This window comes from Rutilus rutilus, assembly GCF_951802725.1.
Source record: "Rutilus rutilus genome assembly, chromosome: 4".
NCBI lineage: Eukaryota > Metazoa > Chordata > Actinopteri > Cypriniformes > Leuciscidae > Rutilus > Rutilus rutilus.
This window is the reverse complement of record NC_140212.1, coordinates 22,342,246-22,365,471: the sequence shown is the minus strand read 5'-3', so window position 1 is coordinate 22,365,471 and position 23,226 is coordinate 22,342,246. Positions and strand designations below refer to the sequence as shown.

General features: G+C 36.8%; 1 protein-coding gene across 1 annotated transcript; it reads right to left on the bottom strand.

Moving 5' to 3' along the window:
- Nucleotides 1-5,747: 5,747 nt before the first annotated feature.
- On the bottom strand, nucleotides 5,748-23,153 carry LOC311289670 (shaker-related potassium channel tsha2). Its single transcript, XM_084407881.1, has 2 exons — nucleotides 20,056-23,153; nucleotides 5,748-7,935 (listed from the first exon to the last, which is right to left on the bottom strand). Exon 1 carries the CDS (start codon nucleotides 23,022-23,024, stop codon nucleotides 21,588-21,590), a length of 1,437 nt encoding a protein of 478 aa, XP_084264007.1. The 5' UTR covers nucleotides 23,025-23,153; the 3' UTR covers nucleotides 5,748-7,935; nucleotides 20,056-21,587.
- Nucleotides 23,154-23,226: the final 73 nt, after the last annotated feature.

The following is a 23,226-nucleotide window of genomic DNA, read 5'->3' as shown; positions in this document are numbered from 1 at the left end:
ACACCCTTCCCCTGTCTTACACACCTCCATCCAAAAAAAATGTGATACCTCAAACCCCTCAGCATGATCCCCAAAAAACATCCGTCCACTGGAAGGTTCGGCCGTCGTGCTGAAGCAATGAAAGCAAGCTTCAAGCTTTAAATGCAGATGTAATGTCATTTTTTGCTTGTAGCATTGGGTTAAATATTTTCATGACATTATTTAGTGTATTGTTCCTTGGGTTAATTATTATTATTATTATTATGGTTGGCATTGTGTCTGTGTGTTTGTGTGTGTGCATAAGGGTTTGACTAAAAATAAAAATGTTTCATGCCAACAAATTTCCTATTGTGTACAGTAGATATTGTTAAGTCTAGTAAGCAATAACAACATATAAAGCCTACTTTTAAATTTTAAGAGATTTTGGTTGGATAGTGGAAGGGTGGTTAGCCATGAGGCTTTGACGCATGAGTACTCTCATACAAACACATTTTAAAAAAATGTTACAATTTTTTCTCCTCAGCATCATGGAGAGAGTTATGATGACAGACTTGCCACAACGTAGGCTGATTAGTTTGCTAGTTGTCTTCTTTACTGTCCATTTCTTTTTTCTTTCACATTCTTCCTGTCCATTAGGCGAGATTTTTGTGTCAATTCTGGCCGTAGCTGTATATCTTCTAGCCACAACCAGCTTTCTGTGCGCTTGCTTCAGATGTGTGCGCTCAGAAAACCATGTATTAGAAGTTTAGACTGATATGGCATTAAAACACATGCAGATAAATAAACTTTTATGATGATGAAGAAGAACTGCAATGTCACATTAGCGTGACCGACTATCCAAGGCCTGAGCTGTAAATGCTCTGCATTCTTCTGGAAAGTGGTGTGGGGAGCTGCAGCTCACTTGCATTTAAAGATCCATGCATGAAAAGAGCATGTTTTTCCTTCCACTCAAAAATGGTAATTTACAACATGGTATAATAAATGATCTGTGTGGTATTTTGAGCTGAAACTTCACAGACACATTCTGGGGACACTTGAGACTTATATTACATCTTATCGGTCCCCTTTAAAACAAAAGTCCAAAAGAGGCTTGGTGCTGGGTGGAACCAGAGGCAGAGACAGGACTTAAAGTAGGCTGGGATCAGGGAATCCAGGATTTTGCACTTCAGGGGTAGGATAATGGTTCATACTCTGTTCCATAATATCCACTTCCACCAACACACCCTCAGCAAGACTCACGGGCATGTGGAGGTGTTGGCTGGGTTCCGGTTCTGGGTCAGTGGGGTTTGTGGGTGAACACATCATTAAAGGAACACTTCAACTTTTTGGGACTTTGGCTTATTCGCCATATCCCCCAGAGTTAGATAAGTCCATACATACCTTTTTCATCTCCGTACGGGCTGTAAGTCTGTTTGACGCACCCACCGCTAGCCTAGCTTAGCACAAAGACTGGATGTAAATGGCTACAGCTAGCATACTAATCCCAATAAGTGACAAAATAACGCCAACATTTTCCTATTTACATGTTGTGATTTGTATAGTCACAGTGTGTACAAATAACAAGGTCATGTGAGACACAGCCATTTTTTAAACGTTTAAATACTGGGAACTATTTTCTCAGAAGGCGAAGCACTGCTACTTGGGCGGAGTGATTAGCGCAGCACCCGAGTGCTATCCAATATATAGATTTTATGGTGGTATCATCTAGACCGGTGTGCTGGGCAAACAAACAGAAGCTGACAGAATATTCCAAAAAAAAAGGTAGCCCGTCATGGGCAAGAGGATTAAACGTTGCTGCTAGATCCATGTTTGAAGGTTCTGTCTTTCTGTTACACCCGGATGACGAGGAGATAAAATAAAGCGGGATCTAATTGCAGCAAAGTATTTATTTTACAAACTCAAAATAAAACAAAGAAATTTGAATATCAAAACACTTGAACAGAAAAACCAACTTAACGCGACGAAGACCGAACAAAGACTAACAGAAAACAGGCTCAATATACAACATACCAATTAACGAAACGAGTGACAGGTGCAGTGAATTTGACAATCAATGAATAGCCATGGAAACAAAACACTAATACAGGCAAAAGAGCAGGAATCAAAATAATAATGCAAAATAAGTCCAACTCAAACACAATCCAGATGAGACAACACTAAACTTGGGTAAGATATTTATCTGATAAAATTATTTGCCAAAAAAGGCAAACTACAGCTACATGTTTTATTTTACTAGAAAAAAAAAAGAAAAAAGGGGAAAAAAAAGCATTTACAACTTTATTTTAAGATGACCATACAGTGTAATTATGTATTTAAGTACTGAGTAATAATAATTAACTACATACACTTACTATAGGGTTAGGGTTAGGATTGGGGTTTGATTTAGGGTTAGTTGCATATACTGTAATTATGCATAATTTATAGTTAGTACTACAGTAACTACATGTACTTGTAACAAGAACACTGAAAGTGTCACCAAAACTGCAAATATAAAAAAGTTCACAGGAAAAAAACATTACATTGACTACAGCATAATCAGTTATTCATATTTCGTATTCAAATTAGTGACAAGTGCATGTGAACATCTAACAAATTCATGCACATTTTTAAATCTTTCTCTACAATTGTCACCTGATGCAAAAAAAGAAGGAATTTAAGTAGTTAATCCTAGACTTTATATGCAATAAGAATGTTTTGGACATGTTGCTGTAATGACAAATCCAAGTCCTAAATGTAGGAGATCAGACACAAATAGTATTCAAAGGGATTTATTGCATACATTTTGTATGTTTATGATTCAAATATATACATTACCTCAGGTATACAACATACTCTCTAAGACAACATATTTAGCAAAATTACTGTACGCCATACATTTACATCATCAACTAGATATTTAATTCATCGCCCTGCTGGGTAAGAAGACTAGACAGAAGACACTACTGGACATTTTAACAGATTCCTGATAGAAACTTAACTCACTCAAGGTCTCTGATGTATTTTTACATGATAAAATTCCTAATGATTCATTACAGTAGCAGCAAGAACATGATAGCAGACAATAGTTAGTACAGGAACTACTCATACACTTCACACTGGACATATCAGACATCTTTTTTTACAGTGTTAACAGAGTGCTAAGGCTCTTCAGATGGACACCAGCTGCATTACACAAAAACACATGCAGTATGAAAACACACAGGAGTGGACAATCTGACATCTTTGTGTCCTAACCAGACGCAACATATCATACATGCTATCTCTGCTTGGTTTGTATTTGTTCTGCATCATGCAGGGTAGCCCCGCCCACAGTGAAATCTCAATGGTTTAAAATACTGCTTTCACATAGACATCAACTATGGTCTGATAGAAAATATGAGAACTGAAAATATCTTAAGCCGCAATTGGTTAGCACTGTTTGTTTATTGAACTCTCATTTTTGGTGAATTGAACTAGATCTATTGTCATGTGGGTTTATGCTAAATTAATTCTGTTGCCATTTTAGATGCTCCTGAAAACCAAATATGCATCACCAAATGTATTCATTTAAATGAAAATTCTGAGTTAAATACAAGCTCAACAGAATTTGTGGCATAATGTTGATTATTAAAAAATAAATAAGTTAGACATCCCAAAAACCTAGGTTATTTGGCCCCATTCACTTCCATTGTAAGTGCCTCACTGTAGCCAAGAAAAATAAATATTATTTTATGTGTGCGGTTCTGGTAAACCCTACATTATTGGACAATATGTCCCCACAAAGATGCCAATATCCAAAATCATTGTCCTTATGAGGAAATTTTTTGGTCCCCATGAGGAAAACAGGTTATAAATTATACTAAATGTAAAAATGTTCTGTGATGGGTTGTGTTTAGGGTTAAGGTATATAATGTACAGTATAATAATCAGTATGTCTATGGAAAGTCCCCATAAAACATGAAAACCCAAATGTGTGTGTGTGCAAGTAATCAACATTATGCCTTAAGTGCTGTCAATTGAATTAAACTTGCACTGAACCTGGACATTTTCTTTAACTGCAAAAAGAGTGAGTTCATGAATGAAGGGATTCTTTGCTCTTGCACAAATTCTTCAATTTGTCTTTGTACTGGCATTGCTGAAAAGTTGAAACATGGGAATCAATCTTAGAAACACAGGATGTAACATGATCGTATATGAAGAATATTACAATCCCAGGAAGACTTTGAGTGCAATACATTCATATTACAGTAAGAAACAATGACATCATTTTCTCAATCTAGAATGGTTAGCATTTTCAGTTTTAAACACTAATGCTATTATACATGATATAAGGCACTAGTAAAGAAAGATATTTACATGAACAACTAGTTAAAATCATGTGCAAAGCAACAAAGATTGTGTTCATACGGTTTATCATGCATTATTGCTTACTATGAACAAATAACAGATGGATATAGTACTAAACTGCAACACTTTGCCCATATTTAATTATTTCTCACAACATTTCATAAATATATATTCATCTTATGTAATGGAGTGCTTGAGAATATGTTTCCCTTCTTTGCATAAACACCACTTCATTTAAGATGCCGTATATAAATAAGGTGGTATTAAAGGAACATGTCCGAAATGACAGTCAACAGTCAGCAGAGATATGACATAACATCTATGTACTATATAGCATAGAAATCACATGTGCTGATATCAGAGATGTGAAGGGATGATATGAGCGTTATGAACGGAGTGTCACATTTGAAGAATCATGCCATGATGTCATGGTTTACTAAGCATCTGATTTAACACAGGATGTCTGTAACGCACTTTTCCTCCCAACAAATGGACACGGCTTTTAAGTATTTTGAAGTCTAAATACAATCGCCATAAATAAAATGCTAAATGTATGGCAATTCATATACATTTTGGCAAATTGGTGGCTAAAGCATATGAATTTGTGCAATCTAAGCTAATGGAAAAATCCTATTGGGTTTGTGTCGAGGGAACCATGGTGATGCTAACGTAGGAGTTGACTTACAAAAATACGTCATCATTGCAGCACTCTACAGATAAATAACTAAAATAATAAAGTGCAGTAAATGGTAAATTAATTAAATAACAAACCAGTGTGTTTATGATAACAATGGTCACAAATACCAGTTTGCAATATCAAGTATCAAAACTAACTGTTTATGCAGCTAAATTAACTGAAAGAGACTGACCCCAGAAGCATCGACACAGTTAAACATGTTAAAAAGTAAAAAATGGCTGTGCCTGCTCTTACATACTACTTCTGTTATTTTAAAATTAGTTAAATAATTTTTACTAAACAGTTTTTCTTAGTTGATGAGTTCAACAGTAGTCAACTAGAAAATATTTATGAAATAATGTATATTATCAATTCTAAAATTCTAATTCTTGTTTCCTAACTAGTGTTACACACCATGGCAATATCCGGGATGGTAGCTGCTAGCAGCAGTGTTAGCATCTGTCATTCATGTAAACTAAGTCAACAACTTAGCTTGGCTTGAATTAAAAGGGACCCAAACTTAAAAATAAAAATAAAAAACTAAATAGGCCTACCTCAAAATCTTAGAATAAATGTTACTCTGGCTTATATGTGACTGTGTCACAGTTGTTTCTGGTGTCCCCTACCCTGGGGCCTCTTTTCATATAGATCATTGCAGTTTAGTAATGATAAAATGAATGTGTTAGTAAGTAAATGTTTGAATCACAGCTCAATATCCAACCCGATCTCACGGCAATTCGTACGTATTTTACGAGTTGCCCAATTCGTATGATTTCGTACGAATTACCTACCCCTGACCCCGCCCCTAATCCTACCCATCACTGGGGTTTAGACAAATCGTACAAATTCGTACGAGTGAGGTCATACGAATTCGTGCGAATTAGCTACCTCGTACGAATTGGTTGTGAGATAGCGCTGCAATATCACATCTAGTCACTGGGCATCAGTGAACATGAAAACCACCACGTTTAAAACAAATTAATGAAGCTGTTTTGCACATGTTATATTGGCATGATTATATCAACACACAAATATGAAATGATGGACCAAACATAATACTGATTTATAATTCACAAATGATTCGCTCAAGGCCTTTTTAATGATTGTTTATATATAAAAGTTTGAACTGTGTTGTACTACAAATTCTGAGAACCATTTTGAGTGATGACAGTGATTAAGTTCATTAAAATAAACTGTCCACAAAAATGAATCAATGCCAGTCATTACTGCTCTGTCTGTCCTATTTTTATCCAGCAGGAATGTCCAATTTAGATGCAGAGAACAGATGATACATGTTTATTTATCTAAACTAGCTTGTAAATGAAATGAAAGAGAAAATAATGGCAGTGTAAAGAAATCATTATCGAGCATCTTGAAGCTTCCGCATGGAAGACCCCGGAGCATTGAAGCTTTCAGATGCACAGAGACAAGCCAAATGATGTCCTGGATGCTGGACATTCATTTGACATGATGCAGACATTCATACTGTATGTATGTGAGTTGAGAAGTCAGCATTTCAAGAGTTAAAATGGATGCAGTACATTTGTGCTTGTGAACAGACATGAGAGTTATTCTTCATTTAAATAGGTTTATATGCATTTCGTCTAGGGAAACATAATGTCATACAATCAGTACCATGATCATCATACGTAAGCTCTGTCACATTGCAACTTCCCATATTTTACCTATGCCTAATAAAATATATTTATATTTTTCAACTTCATAATCCTACACATCGCTATTATCACAAAACAGGCTTAATACATTACAATCAATTTAATTCTGTTGAAGGGCATGTTAGGATGAATTTTTACTTGCTATCTATAGATTATTAGTTAGTGTCATATTTCTCCTGGACTTCTAGCATTGAGTACAAAACCAGGATGGACAAAGCCAGAACAACACACATCCAACAATAAGGGGAAATGCAACATACTGTTTGCTCGAGTTGTTTCCAGAAATAAGGCTTGTGATCTGCTTGACGTAACTCAACACAGAGAGGTAAGCGCACAGTAAAACAGAGAGGTAGATGCTTTCAGTGATGGGTGATTCTGAAACTATAACAATAATCATAAAAGAATTAAAGACACAAACCTGCAGCAACATTTGTGCTTCAGTGTTTGTACTGCATAAAAGGAAAGGTGCCATAATCATGACAGAATTTCTACGTCTACACATTTCCTTTTCACTTTAGGCAAAATTATACTGAGTGAAAATAGAAAGAATATTGAAAATGATTTAGCAAAATTTAAAAAAGCTAGAAAAATAACCTGTCACCAGTTTAACCGATTCCATTTTTATATAAAACCTAAAATACTTTAAAAAATAGATATTTAACAATGTTAACCTCAACAGTCAAGTAATTTGTTGTCATTGGTAGTTGTTCCCGCTGACTACTGAGTTTGTTGACCGAAACAATAAATAAAATAAACTAAAATGATAAATTAACAAAATAATCAAGATTTATTCCATGCCCAACTTTCTATGCATGCCATATGTTTTGGTATAGCACATGATCTGTAATGCTTAAACATGAAATAGGCCTACTGCTGGTCTGAAGACATATATGTATACATATTCACGTGTACGCACAAACTCACACACAACTCATTTTGGGGGCAAATAAACATCAGGAAGCATCTCACAAATTGCTTGTCCATGTAATCTGTGATTTCAAGTAAATTGTTTCTACCTCAATGCGCTTCAAAGCATCTTCTTTATCTTTATCACAATATCACTTTGTCCACGTTTCCTCGCGGTTAGATTCCACATTAGACAACGTGATCCTTTTGAGGCGTTGTACATAATTCCTTAGATAGGAAAAAAATTAATGCGTTTTAAATGCGAACGTGGAGTTTGTGTTGTCCCATGTGGTGCTGCTCTGGTGAAGGTTCATATTGTGCAGCTTATATATGCAGATCTGTAGGATGGAAAGACCATGTTCATGACTGTACCTGTAAATCAAAAGAGAACAGAACTCTTATCCAAATCAAAGTATATTGACAGTAAATTTCATTTACATTTACTAAAGGAATCCAATATTTCATTGACATTATGACACTTGTTTAAGGGGTAAAGTTTAGCTCCCACAGGTCAACCAGAGTTTTTTATTTTTTTTATTTTTTTTATTAATAGAATTATTTATTTAAGTAAAAGATGTTAAAAGCTGTAGCAGCTACTTTATTTTAGCACGACTGAAACCCCAAGAAGCCAGGGCCAGAACTATTGATTTTAGAATACATTATATAAACAGGCTTTATTGTAGAAAAGATGAAAACAGTTAATATATTAATATAGGGTTTCCTAAAGGGGGATTCCCATACACAAAATAAATATATTTTCTGGATATGTTTTGGAATATATGCACATATTTGAAATTGGCCCAATAAATATATTTCATACTTATATTTCATATATTTTTGTTATATTTCAGAATATATTTCAATGTATTTTTTTCTGTACGGGTCCCCAAAAGTGTCAAAAATATATGTGGCATATATTCCAAATACATTGAAATATATTCTGAAATATAACAAAAATATATGAAATATAAGTATGAAATATATTTATTGGGCCAATTTCAAATATTTGCATATATTCCAAAACATATCCAGAAAATATATTTCAAATATAATTCTTTTGTGTATGGGTTTATAGTGTAAAAATACAGGCAACACTTTATTTCAATGGTCGAAATAAAAATGAAATGCGTCAATCCTACATTAAAGGTATAGCGGAGGATTTTCCCGAATTTTAGAAAAGAACCGCCCTCTACACTTCTTGAAAAAATGCACATGCGCAAAACTCTACCTGCTCCCGAGAGGGAACGCCTATTAAACGTGTGCACAAGAGAGCATGCACGAGCTAATCATAGCTTACATTAACCTTTACTAGCAGTATTAAATGGATTTCTCCAAATAGCATGCCAAACTTTACCTGTCAAGTAGAAACTTCGCGACTGAGGCATCAGTGGGAAGCCCAACCTGTGCTTTGAGCGCACGCCATCGTGTGAATCGTGTGCACGAGCACGTACGACAGCCTTACGTAAACATATCACCAGAATGATTGACACTTAGGAGGACCAATAGTCTTGATGATCCACCCGGAAAAAGAAAATCCTCCGCTATACCTTTAAATCTACTGTTTTATATTATATTATCTTTTTAATTTCATTCAGTATTTACACTAAATAATTGAAAAAATAGGAAGTTAAATGGGAAGCAGTAACAACACTGACAGTAACATGATGTTCAGTGTCATGTTCACGACCATGTCGTGAAGTTCAGCGATTTCCCATCGTTTTCTTTGAACACTATTCAACTGGTGGCAAAATGGATGAAAACAGATCCTCGGCGCAGTGTGCGCATCCATGACAAATAGGTCTTTCTGTTTTGATATTTGTTAAAGCAGTATTGATGTTGGGGAGTTTTACAGCTATGGTTTTGTAGCTGGGTTTTAAAGCAGGTTGGATTTTTGAAGACCACTTGATTCTAGGGGTGTAACAATATATCGTGTCACAATATATCGCAATACAAAAATGCAACAATATGTATCGTGGAAAGTGACAATATGTATCGTGGATAGTTCACCCAAAATAAAAATTACCCTGTAAGAAAAAAAAAAAGTTTTCAGAGTCAGTACTACATTAAACTACAATATATTATGTTGAATATAATGTATAATAATGGGGGATTATTTTAAATCATAATTAATATTTTAAATATATCTAGCCAGTGACAGGGATCAAGCATATTCGTCTAAAATAATTCTGTATTTTCAGGTTCAGAATCATGAATATTTTTATTCTGGTGTCACCATTGTCCAAGCCTATTCATTTACACCCACAATGTTATATCAAATTTAGCATTTAATCAACAGTACATTTTTTCTTAAACTTTTATTATATGTCTTGGAGTATCGCAATAATATCGTATCGTGAGTTCAGTATAGTGATATGTATCGAATCGTGAAATTAGGGTGTCGTTACACCCCTACTTGATTCAAATGTGCATGAGAGGACACACAGATGTGTACTTCTTTTGTTGGGGTGGTAGGAGTGTTAAATAAATAAAAATAAGATCATTATGGCTGTCTTTTTTTGTCAATTCAGTTGTTTAATTTCTATAGGTTTGATAACACTCTAAAAGCTCTTAATTCCACAGATACTACTAACTGGTAGGTGTATTTACTAGGTTGCTTCAGAGGCATAAGGTACTGTAAGTATTACATATAACAATGCAACAATAATTAAACAATGCATTGACATTTACTTTTTATACTTAAGTACTTCTGTACTTTTACATAAGTAAAAATTGGTCTTTACAACTTTTACTTGTAAAGGAGTAATATTCGACCAGAAGTATCTGTACTTTCACTCAAGTAAAGAAGTTACTTTGTCCACCTTTGGTTAAATGATTGTTAGGCTGTGTAAACTAGGTCAGCCGATGCACTTGTTACATTATAAGACCATAATTTTACACCATAATGTAATATAACATTAACTACGCTAATATAAATCTCTCTGTGTATCATGAGGTTACCGTAGTCAACGCAGCCTTAAAGTGTCAGCAGAGATTGTGTCAACTAGACTCTCCCCTGTGAAGGCGTCATTGACACGAAAGCTAGTGTCAAGTCAAGTCACCTTCATTTATTGCTTTTAACCATATGAATTGTTTCAAAGCAGCTTTACAGTGATAATAGGAAATTACAGTAACAGAGATTGTTTTGGCTGAACATCAGCTCTAGGATAAAGTTATTGTCCAGCTAAAGTCAGTTTTGATTAATTGATTCACTTCTGTTGCGAAGATCATTAGTTATTAACTTAGGGGCCGCTAACACGACAGCGTTCTAACAGTGCGTTCAACCCTTAACGCGCTCCGGCCCGCTCACTTGCACAACAACAGTGCCTGGTGGCTTGAGAACGCACTCCCGGAAATAGGGTCCAAGGTGCAAACGATTATCAGTTATCTCTGCGCAAACACCGATGTCGCGCACATGCACATCACGTGTTCAGTCCACAGGTATGTGCGTTTGAATATATATGTGCGCAGGTGTGTAGTCCTTCTTTACAAATCAACCCTCAACAATCTACTTGTCAAACTACAAAATACAGAATTATTTATCACGTCTGCTTAGTCACGTGGTGACTCTGTACAGATAAAAACGACAACGTTCGACTGAGCCTGGTTTCTGTCACCTGATTTTTGGTTCCTTGCCACTTTCGCCTCTAGCTTGCTTAGTTGGGGACACTTAATATTCAACAATATTAACGATCTGACTGCATTGACACCATTATATGAGAACTGAACTGAGCTGAGAACCCCTAGCGGAGAACCCCCTGCACTAGCCGAACACAATTAGAAATGTGCCATCTTTGCTCCTTGTGACTTGTGGGCACTAAGTTATGGACTTTTTAAAGCAAATTACCTGAAGCACTAATGCTATGTGGCTAATGGCTTTAGAGCCGCAGAAACAGAGTCCTGCACCTGCACGGGTCTGATTTTGTAAATCCGCACCCGACCCGACCCGCTTAAAACAGAACCGGCACCCGACCCGCACCGGAAATAAAATCAGTTAAGCCTATCACATTATATACACGCTTACAAAAATGCTAGGAAAAAAAAATACAAACAGAATGCAAAAAATACAAGGCTTGTGCTAATACAAAAAATCCCTCGTGTACTGCCTCAAAGTGTCTAATATCATTGCATACAAAGTTCACAGAGACAGCCTGGTTATGGTGTCCTTCGCATCTCTACGAGGCACTTCATTTCTGTCCCCTTTGAAAAATACTGTTCGATAGAACTGCTTGGTTTGTTACCATAGTTATCTGTAGAATGACCCAGCTATATTTGCCTTGCTTCTGTGTGCTGTATCACAAATCTTTCTTAACCTGAGTATCTAGATGGGAAACTCTCAAATACTAGAGTATAGCAGAGAGTTGAGTTTGATAATTTGTCCTTTCTCATGCCCTTGGGAGTGCAAATCTGAACCCATATGTTCTCTCATAGGTTTAGGATCTCAAATCCTGTATCACTAAATTTCTCTCTTCTTTTCTTTTTTGATTTCATCAACATACACATGATAAATGGACATCTGGAATGATTATTTCATACAGTCCTTTACAAAATAAAGAAATATATATATTAGGGGTGACCCCGAATAGTCGAAGATTCGATGCTTCGATAGGAGGAGCCTGATTCGACAACCGATCTCACGGTCGAATCTTCGCAGAGGTGTTATGAAACGAGGAGGATATGCCACTTTGGCTATATGAGGGCGCTCAATGTCTGATTTCACATAGAAGTACCGGTTTTCTGTCAATACGTTAATATTCAGCCTATTATGATAATGCTGTATATAAAAATATGCAAAGAAAGAAGCTTTTAATAAATATTTTTTAACTTGCATGAATAAATCCAAACACCCCGTGACAGATTTAAGTTTCACTTTCAATCCGTGACCGACATAGGAGCGTCTTGGCGGCAAGGATTTAAATCTTTAACAATGTCTGGGATAAGAAAATCTAAAGTGTGAATCTACACCATCAGAAAGGATATTCTCCAAGGCTGGATTTAGCATCAGGAAAACCATGATCACACTTTTGCCGGCCAACGTTAAGTTGGTTTTCCACAGGACATTCTAAAATGCTTAACGTGAAAAAAGCTTTTAAAACGCTTAAAAGGCACTTTAACGTGGCTTAATGCATGTAGCCTACACAGTACACACTTTATTAAGAAACCATACTATGTGCAGATAAGCAGATGAACCCAGAATATGAACGCAATGCGCTCCTCCTATAGTAGCCCAAAGCGTTTTCTTAACATAATTTGATATTTTAATTCGTCGTTAAACGTTTTTCACATTAAGTGTTTTAGGATGTATTTTATCCGCGCGCACAAAAGACTCCAACGGACACAGACGGAGTGAAAGACTGGATTTGTTCTCTCGATCAGGTAGGGTAAGTGATTTCAAAACTTTTCAGCTGGTTCCAATTTGATTTTTGGATACTGTGAAAATTTTTTGCTAAAAAGACTGCCACTCCAGTTTAGCATTTATTGTTGTTTCTGCAGTTAAAAAAGACAAAGTTGAAAATTCTGGCTACTGTCGTTATTTTAATAATTTCTTTATTTTTATTTTATTTATTGATCTGTCAGGGTTATCTAATCTAACTATGTGTGGCTTGTGTTTTGATTGAATATATGTTCCCCTGCACTTTAGGCATTTTGCACACATTTGCTCCTCATCTTGTGACTTGATTCTGATTTATTTCGTTTTGTATTTTTATTTATTAGAAAGGTATATTCTGTTCTAATTTAATTTAGTAAATTAATTGTTTATTTTTTCGGTGCATCGATGTTGTGCTGTACAGAGCCTGCTCGCACAGGTAATTTAGCCGATTTAATTTGATTTGCATGTGAAATGCAAATCCTGTCTGCAGTGTGGCCTTTCTGGAGTTATTCATGTTATTTCTTAGTTTTATTGATCCAAAATGTTTTTATACATTTTCTTCTATATCTTTGTGTGATTTTCTGTACATCGCGGCTTTGAAATGTTAAAGCCCCGCCCCCACCCCCATACACATGATTCGACTATTAGTCGACTATAGGCAATACTTGACGATTCTGATTCACAGAATTTGTCAGATCTTGGATGAAAAGTAGGTCAGTAAACTTAAATAAAATTGTGATATAGACTAGTGTCTGTGAATATAAAACCGCATAAAGAATATTTAAATAGGAATCATGCGTGTCTCATTGAATGAATGTCGCAGATGTGCAGTTTCATTTACCACACACACACACGAGGTGATGTTTTCAGCCTATATGAGGACATGAATGCATGAACTTCATCTACACAGCCGCTCTGAGAATCACTTCAGCAGCATTTTACCGCTTCATTTGAGAAAAACTATCGTCATATCATAAAAACACTTAGAGACTCAAAGGTCTACACGGCAACCCGTCAAAATAAAAGGCTGATTTAATCTTTACATTTTAAATAATTGGTTATTCAAATTTTATTAAACCATTAAAATGGAATCAAGAAAACTATAAAAAGAAAACAGAATTTAGTTAGAAAAAAGATTTTCATAGTGCCCTTAACATATGTAATTTATTTAAAATTTGTAATAAATTATTGTTAAATTGTACAAGTTTCATGATTTTAATTAATTAGACATGCTTTTTGATTACTAAAATTTAATTTAACCATTAAAATGGGAGTCCAAACTCCCATGGAACAGAAAAAAAAAACAGAATACAGAAAAATTAAAATGGGGAAAAAAAGAATTTGGAATGTGAAAAAAAAAAAAAAAAAAAAAATGGATTTGATAGGGCGCTACAACCAGCTTTTTGGTGCATTACTGTCACCTTCTGCTCCGGACGGTGACATCACGTACCAAACCTTGGGCTGATACGTGAGAAATTGTTATAGTTCTGGTTTTATATAGTTCTGGTTTTGTTCTTTTTTTTGTTGCCAAATTGGTTTGGAACAGTTGATGAATAAACAATTAAACTGACAAATTATGCCTGCCTGTCTGTTTGACTGACAGTTTTATTGATCACTGAGATAGCATTGACTTGGTTGGTTCAAGTTGGTTCAATATAAAAAATTATTTTTTTTAAATAGCTTATATGTAGTAAACTAATTTTGCCATATTGCTGTAGCTTAGCTTGCTGTATTTCACAGGGGAGTAGCGTAGTTAAGCTTCATTTAATATAGAGTAACTGCTACAGTAGCTTAGCTCACTATATTTTCCAAGTAGCTTGCCCAACACTGCTAAAGCGGAAGCCCTTCCATCGCAATCAGTGTCCGAATTCACTCACTTGTTTTCATTCAGTCCTTCAAGTGGACTATATTAGTGGAGTAATGTAGGGAATAGTGAATGAGGGTATAGGGGGAAATTTCAGACACAGCCACAGTCTTAACTTAATGGCTATGTTTATGCAACTGGCCTTAAGGCCAATTTATACTTCTGCGTCGAGTGTACGCCGTAGTGTACGTCGTAGGCGACGCCGTCGTGAGCATTTATACTTCTGCGTTATGTCTGTGTTGCTCTGCAGTTACACCGCCAAAACGCAGACGCAGAAGTATAAATTGGCCTTTAGGAGTTAAATTAGGAAATTTAAGTAGCTTTTATAAATGTGCCTTAGAAAAAACATTACTGGTTACTTCAGTTACATTACTTCAGACAAAACAATGGCTTTCAGTTAAAACAGCTCAAACATGCATTTTAGTCTGGGACTAGGCTTAAGCCTTGTCTGTGAATCCGGGCACAAGTTTGATTTGGAAGTTCAGAGGAAACCCTATAGGATGTCTTAGAAATATCAACACTGTGCTGCCGTGCAACTATGTCAATATCACGCCTTTGAAAACCAGAGCTGTTTCTTTTGCACTGCAACAACAACTGCAGCGAGTCACAAAGTCACGCTGACCTATTCAACACCTGTGAGCTGTAACACAAGCCAATAGCACGAGTGCCACACATGACAACAGCATTATGCAGTCGCTCTTACTGTGTCTTGCTCATCATATTTTCCAGCAGAAAAAAATAAAAAACTCTGTTCCTGTCAGTGTTCATTCAGATCCTTAGACAGATTAATATTTTGGAATATTTTGGCCACACAGACGGGCCGCGGCTGCTTAAAGGGTTAGTTCACCCAAAACTGAAAATTCTGTCAGTAATTACTCACCCTCGTGTTGTTGAGAGCTGTCTCATTCCTCCATAGACTTCTATGTTATTGCAACTTGCCAGACCAGAAAGTTTAAAATAGTCCAAGTGACTACAGTGGCTCAACCATAAGTTTATCAAGTGACGAGAATACTTTTTGTGCGCAAAAAAAAAAAAAAAAAAAAATTTATTCAACTATTCATTTTCTTCTGTGTGGGCCTCTGAGTGAGTTCACGTAGTGTAACAGCGCAGCGCTTCTGGGTTGTACGTCTGAACGTAGGCTCACTATTGGCCGACACTGGTCATGTGTGTGATGCGTGTGATGCTGGCCAATAGTTCAGTTGTGATGCCGCGCTGTTACACTATGTGAACTCACGTCAGAGGCCCACACAGGAGAAAATGAATAGTTGAATAAAGTTGTTATTTTAGTTTTGTTTTTTGCGCACAAAAAGTATTCTCATCGCTTGATAAACTTATGGTTGAGCCACTGTAGTCACTTGGACTATTTTAAACATTGTCTTTACTAACTTTCTGGGCCAGCAAGTTTCAATAACATAGAAGCCTATGGAGGAGTGAGACAGCTCTCAGATTTCATCAAAAAATATCTTAATTTGTGTTCCGAAGATGAACGAAAGTCTTACGGGGTTGGAATAACATGTGATTACTGACAGAATTTTCATTTTTGGGTGAACTAACCCTTTAATATTCTAAAGCATAGACCTCTAAATTACCTGAATTGATAATAAATTATAAAGGTGATCAGTATTTAAGTCGTAAAGCGAACAGGATCTATTAAAATTTAACGTATGGCTTCAAATCACCTTTATTTATATAGCGCTTTTTACAATACAGATTGTTTCAAAGCAGCTTTACACAGATAACAGGAAAAAAAATGCAACAAAGTTTGTTTCTAGAAGAAAATAGCGTCACAGTCCAGCTTAAGTAAGTTCAGTGATGGTTCATTTTTGTTGTAAAAAAGTTATTAATTTAGTTCATTTATTTATATAGCCTTTCTGGTGAAAACCGTGATGTCATCGTCCAGCTCAGTTCAGTTCTCATATAATGGTGTCAATGCAGGCATCAATAATATTGTTGAATATTAAGTGTCCCCAACTAAGCAAGCCAAAAGCGACAGTGGCAAGGAACCAAAACTCCATCAGGTGACAGAATGGAGAAATGTCTAATGGTGACATGTATAATGATACTAAGCTCTACAGCGGGTGCCTGAGCCTCCCCAGCTCTACAGCTCCCTACAATTTTCCAATGTAAATCTGTGGTGAAAAATGGAACTGCAGCGCCCCTCTTATAGAGATCCATTGGGGCAGAGTTCAGGCTGCCCCGCTTATTTTCACGTTACTTTACGTAAACCTCGCTCCAGACCAAGACGATATCAATCCACTTCAGCTATGTGTTTGCATCAGGTCAGTAACTAGTTGGCATGTCTGTTCTTCCTATGTGGAGTAACATATCAAATGAATGAAAGTATAAATCCTTTAGTTGAAACGTGTGAATTAAAGCAATTCCAAGAGTGTTCTATGCGTGTGTCGTGTGTGTAATTAATTACTAAATAATCAAAATAACGAAGTTACTAAATAACGAAAAGTAAGGAATTACTCTTAATTTTTCTGTAATTTAATTTCTTACGCACAGTAATCACATTACACTGTTGAAAATGTAATTAGTAGCAAGTAATTAATTACTTTTTTAGAGTAATTTACCGAACACTGCTTGTCAGGTAACATTAGAGCGCCACCCTCAGGCTGAATAACGCAACCACTGCCAGAAGTGTGTCTGTTTGTTTTCAGCGATTGTAATATAAAACTAACAAAATGTTTATCATAAACCACCGCTAAGACGCAGAATTTACCCAACCTAAATGTACGGTCAGAAGCCGCTACTGGTTTTAAGACCAATATTCCTGGGCCATGAGGACGTATATGAGAGTCACATGACGGCCACTGATCAACTGTAAGTGCCAAAGCTTCCTGGATTATGAAAGTATCCACAGCTTGAAATAACATGACCTTTGCCGAAGTGAATGTGACAGTCAAGAGTATGTGTGTGCGTGTGTGTGTAAAATCTATAAGCAGAACACACATTACAATATGACATGGTGGGTTTCTCTACGTCACTCTTATTTCTATCTTATTTCCATGTGACCAGAGCAGCATTCCCTCATAAAACATTAAACACATATGGACAATGCAACACACTAATATTAAAGTGGGTCAGGAAAATATATATGTTATATTTTAATAATATCTGTTTTCATTCCTGTCAAGGAATTCAAGCTCACTTAATATTTATTGATAAACAGTATTTATGCATTGCACTGATATTAATTAACATTTAATTTAATAATGAATTTGCATGTTTTGGAGAAAGACGTACACACTCTTTCACAATGTCTCTCTATGGAACTAGTTTGTGAGGGATCTCTGGTTGGATTGATACATGAGAACACATTTGGATGTTCCCCAATGCATTTTATGATCACTTTATGCCATATTAACCTTACGTATCTGAGATATCACAGACATTTACGCAACATTAGATGCAATATTATATTATAGTAGTTCGAATTTTTAGATAATGTGGAAAAAATGACTAAAATCCTAAATTCTCCCTGAAATCATTTAACGTTATTGTACACTGACTGTATCGTTCACATTGTCTATTTTTGTCTGGGATTATTGAAAATATAAACTCGAACCTCACCAGCAAACACTTAATCTGAACCGTTCCTTGAATCGTATGCTTTAGTTTAAGGTCAAATATTACAGAAAGGATATTGACAAAAGAGATCAAAACAAGCACATACCGCCCCCTAGTGTGAACAAAGAGCACAAACAGAAAGTCTGCATTACCATTTGTTGTTATTATAGATCTAGAATGAATAATTCTTGGTTTGTAATCTGCATACTGTAAGTCTTTTTTGATAACTATATTTATAGACCTGTGTCACATTGTTGTGTAATTGAATTGAGTCATGTGCTTCTTGTTTCCTACATGAAAAACAGGAAACAATGGTATAGGATGTGATGTTATAGCATATAATAATACAGTACATAGTTTGGTTTTCTTAACCAATAAAACAAAAGAGGTGTCTTTCAAAAATAATTCACTTGTACTACCTTGCAAACCATTACATGAAAAAGTTTCAAGATAAGTTTTTTTAAAAGTTGCACTTTTTGTGGTAGGTCTGTTGTTAATATATATATTTTTTTTTTCATCTACTAGAAAGCAAGATATTTCAGGATTTATAATGGCTGTGAATTGTATTGGAAGGATATACTGTGGTGCTTTGTTGATTATGGTCAATCTAAGAAAGGACAATTTTGCGTAACAAATCTGATCCTGTTGCTTCCCAAATTCACATTCACAGAACCAAATATTCTATACTTGTCTTTTTTATATGAAGTAATTTGAGCAATAACTCATACTATATCCTCCTGGGATCCAGGAATAGACTTTTGTCCTCTGTAGTGGAAATTATATTTTAGTGAATTTCTCTGACACCATGCATGTCACAGTTTTATTCTGGATGTCCTGTAAAGAGCACATTCAGGGATGTTTGGAGGTTTCACTGTGAAAACTTCAGAAAGACTTTAAAAATGACTAACATTAATTTAGTGATTAAATGTAGCACTTTTATGGAAATATGATAATATATGGTAATTATCATTTAAATCAGACTACTTTTCAGATTGTATTTCATAAATCAACATCTCAGGAAAATGTTATGGGGGTTCAAATCAAAATATGATTTTCTGTGACAGAACAGGGCATTGATTTAATACATGTACACTGTAGAGGACACCAGGACTTAAATCATGTTTATCAGGCATTTTGGGAGATACAACAAGTGAATAGGGAAATAAAATTATACATCAATATTCCTATGAAATAATAGATATTATTATTAAAATGTTGCCAATTATTACTCCGATTATTACACTCAGGAGGATATCAATTACATTGCCTAAACACAAAAAGTTTCCAAAATACCTGTTTGCAGGTCTTTTTCTGTTTTTAGTGACATGTTTTTTTGTTTTCGTTTTATTTTGTTTCTTACTGTTATTTGTAATGGCCTGTATCAGGGGTCTCCAACCCTGGTCCTGGAGACTTCAGTTCCAACACTTTTTACCGGTTATTTTCAAATCATCTTGAACACCTTGATAAACTGCTTCAGGTGTGTTTGATTAGAGTTGGAGCTACACTGAATGGGTCTGCTAAATAATAATTGTATATAAATATAAAAAGTACTTCATTTATATTTATTAGAAAAATATTGGCATTAGAACTATTACAATTATACATACTCCTCACGAATGGCTAATTCTAAAGTGGACACTTTAGCAGACATGCACACAATTATGTTTGGATGTGCAGTGTTACATACCTCATCCTGTCTGAACTCTTCTTGTTATTGTGAAAATCCCATTAAATGAGCAGAAAGTTAGAAGAACTTGATGATGTGGTGTGTGAATTTTCATTTAGTCCGTTATTTGACGTATAAATGACGTTGCAAGAGTTGATAATCCAGCCAATAGGCAGATGGGGGGTTTTCTTCCTCACAGTGATGTTATAGCGAATCCCTTTTTGAGCTGAATTCGTGATTCTTGATGCTGTTGCAGAGCAGAAATGTAGACGCGTCACCATTGTGTGTGTTGTGGGTTACGTCCTTTAGATCGTTACATTGTATTAATATGTGATACATTGGATGAGCCTCTGTAGCTTAGTTTAGTTTTACTAGGCCTGATAAGAAGGTAACCCTGACTATCTGAGGGTTTATAATTGAATACATTTATGATAGAATGTCGTTGTTTTATAATAAAAGCACCAGAAACCATATTTTATGAGAGTAAATTAAGGAAACAATAATAGCCCAATGTCTCCAGAACCGTCTGGAAAGTTGCTATGGAAACACATTTAGTCTCCTTAAGGTTGCAGTTTTCACCTCTGTCCACTAGATGACGCTATCGTATTGTTAAAAAACAACAACTCGTGCCCAGAATTGAGCGCACATTGTTGGAATCGAGCCTCTGCTCATGCATTCCATGCGCATCTGTTGATAATATGAAGAAATAAAGAAGCTTACGTCAAAATAATGCTGATCATTAAAAGTCTATCCCTGCAGTGCTTCTAACATAGTGCGAATTCCTATTTCCAAGTAATTTCAAGATGCCATAACATTTCAATGCTAATTTGCAATGGCACCGATTTATGACACAACCTGAAAATAAAGTATTTCCCTAATAATTATTAATAATCTCAAATCTGGTTTGCTCTTCTACTGATCATTCTCAATGAAAGCACAGAGATATGTGTTTCTCAGATTTCAAAATTAATCGTTAGACATTAAATAGCAAGCTTAAAAAAAATAGAAAATATAACAATAACAACAGTAAATGAGCTGGGGTAAGTCGTTTTCCAAATGACCTTGCAGTTGAACTGTCCTCGTTAGAAAAAAATTAAATAAATAAGATTTAGCCTATGTTTTTGGTCCTACTATTTTTCTCCAAATAAGCAAATTGGATGTAAACTTTCGCACTGTCTCCGAATTTGTTGAAAAACCAACGGATTACGCACCAATGAATTTATGTCTACGAATAAAGTGCTACACGTTGATTTAATTGGGCTTGCTAATAATAACATACGTTATGTTTTTTCCTATTTGTTTATTTTATTTTTGCGCCTACAGCTAGCCTACGTCTCGCGCTTCGATGATCGGCGATCACAACAATGGAAGACAGTTTGGAAAACAATCGAACAATCACGTTATAGCTAAATTCCGCTGTCGTAGATTCCAAAAGAAGTCCGTGTTCCACGCAGATCATCGGACATCTACTCAAGCCAGCGCGAGGGATGAGGATGTACTCACAGTCACAGAGAAAGGTGCGCTTCTTTGGGTCTATAATTGGCTTTCAACATTCATACATCAGTAAGCTTCCCTGCGTATGCTTTACGCGGGCTGCAGTTGGTGTATTTGACTGAATCCCCATCCTCTGAATCCTGATAGTCTGATTTGGAAAGGGACGCTTTGCTGTCGCTCCTTTTAAATTCCTCAAACGAGGGTTGCTGCTGGCCACACGTTACATGCGTGTATTGCATCTGCTCCCCGTGTTCGGTCTCCCTGTGGTAGAAGTAATTGAAATTGGACACGATGACGGGCACTGGTAGAGCAATGGTGAGCACACCAGCGATGGCACATAAAGAGCCCACTATTTTGCCACCGATGGTGACTGGGCACATGTCCCCGTAGCCTACAGTTGTCATGGAAACCACTGCCCACCAGAAGGCATCGGGGATGCTGCTGAACCCCGAATCGGGGTCGTCTGTCTCGGCGAAATACACGGCGCTGGAGAACAGTATAACTCCAATGAAAAGGAAGAATATGAGGAGACCCAGTTCCCGCATGCTTGCTTGAAGGGTCTTTCCCAGGATCTGAAGCCCCTTTGAGTGTCTGGAGAGCTTGAATATGCGGAACACCCGCACCAAGCGAATGACCCTCAGGATGGCCAGAGACATCGCTTGCTGGCCGTTGCCCTGATGCTCGGCCAACTCCAGACCCAAGGTGATGAAGTAGGGAATAATGGCCACTATGTCGATTGTGTTCATGATATTCTTAAAGAAGGCTGGTTTGCTCGGGCACGCGAGAAACCTCACGAGCAGTTCAAAGGAGAACCAGATGATGCAAAGGGTCTCCACGATAAAGAAGGGGTCTGTGAAAGGATTGGGCTTCTTTAAACTGGCAGTTCCGTTTAATGCGAGGGGCTCCTCGTGCATTTTCCCGTCCTCCCTAAACTCAGGTAAAGTCTCCAAGCAAAATATGACAATCGATATCAAAATGACCAGCACTGAGACTATTGCGATGCCCCTCGCGGGTCCAGAGCTCTCGGGATACTCGAACAGCAGCCAAACCTGCCTCTGGAACTCGTTTACTGGCAAAGGTCGCTCTTCCTCCTTGATGAAGCCCTCGTCCTCCTTAAAATTCTCAATGACTTCTTCTCCCAACTCGTAGAATTTGATTTCCTCCATAAATATGTCCACGGGAACATTGACGGGTCTCCTCAGCCTGCCTCCAGACTGGTAGAAGTAGAGAATGGCATCAAAACTCGGTCGGTTCCTGTCAAAGAAGTACTCGTTCCTCAGAGGGTCGAAGAAGCGCATTCTTTTCCTGGGGTCACCGAGTAAGGTGGCAGGGAATTGCGCCAGGGTTTTCAGTTGGGTTTCGAAGCGCAGTCCGGAGATGTTGATGACCACCCGCTCGCAACACTCCTGGTCTGCCCGTTCATGTTCGTAAACATCTTGGGACAGGACTGTCAATGCCACAGTCTCGTCGAGGTTCTCCCCGGGCACCACAGTCATGTTTGTCCCCTCAAAAGGGCGAGTCGTTTTCGCGCCCCGGTCCTCGCGCTGTTCGTGGAAAATGGTCCAAGCACTTGTAGAGCGGCGCGTGTCGCGTCACTTCGCGCGCATTTTCCTCACAGAGGTGTCTCCTCATTCCCTCCCCAAGATGAGGCTGGCAGTCTGGACGATTGGCTGTCACATTCACAGCATTTTAAGCAGC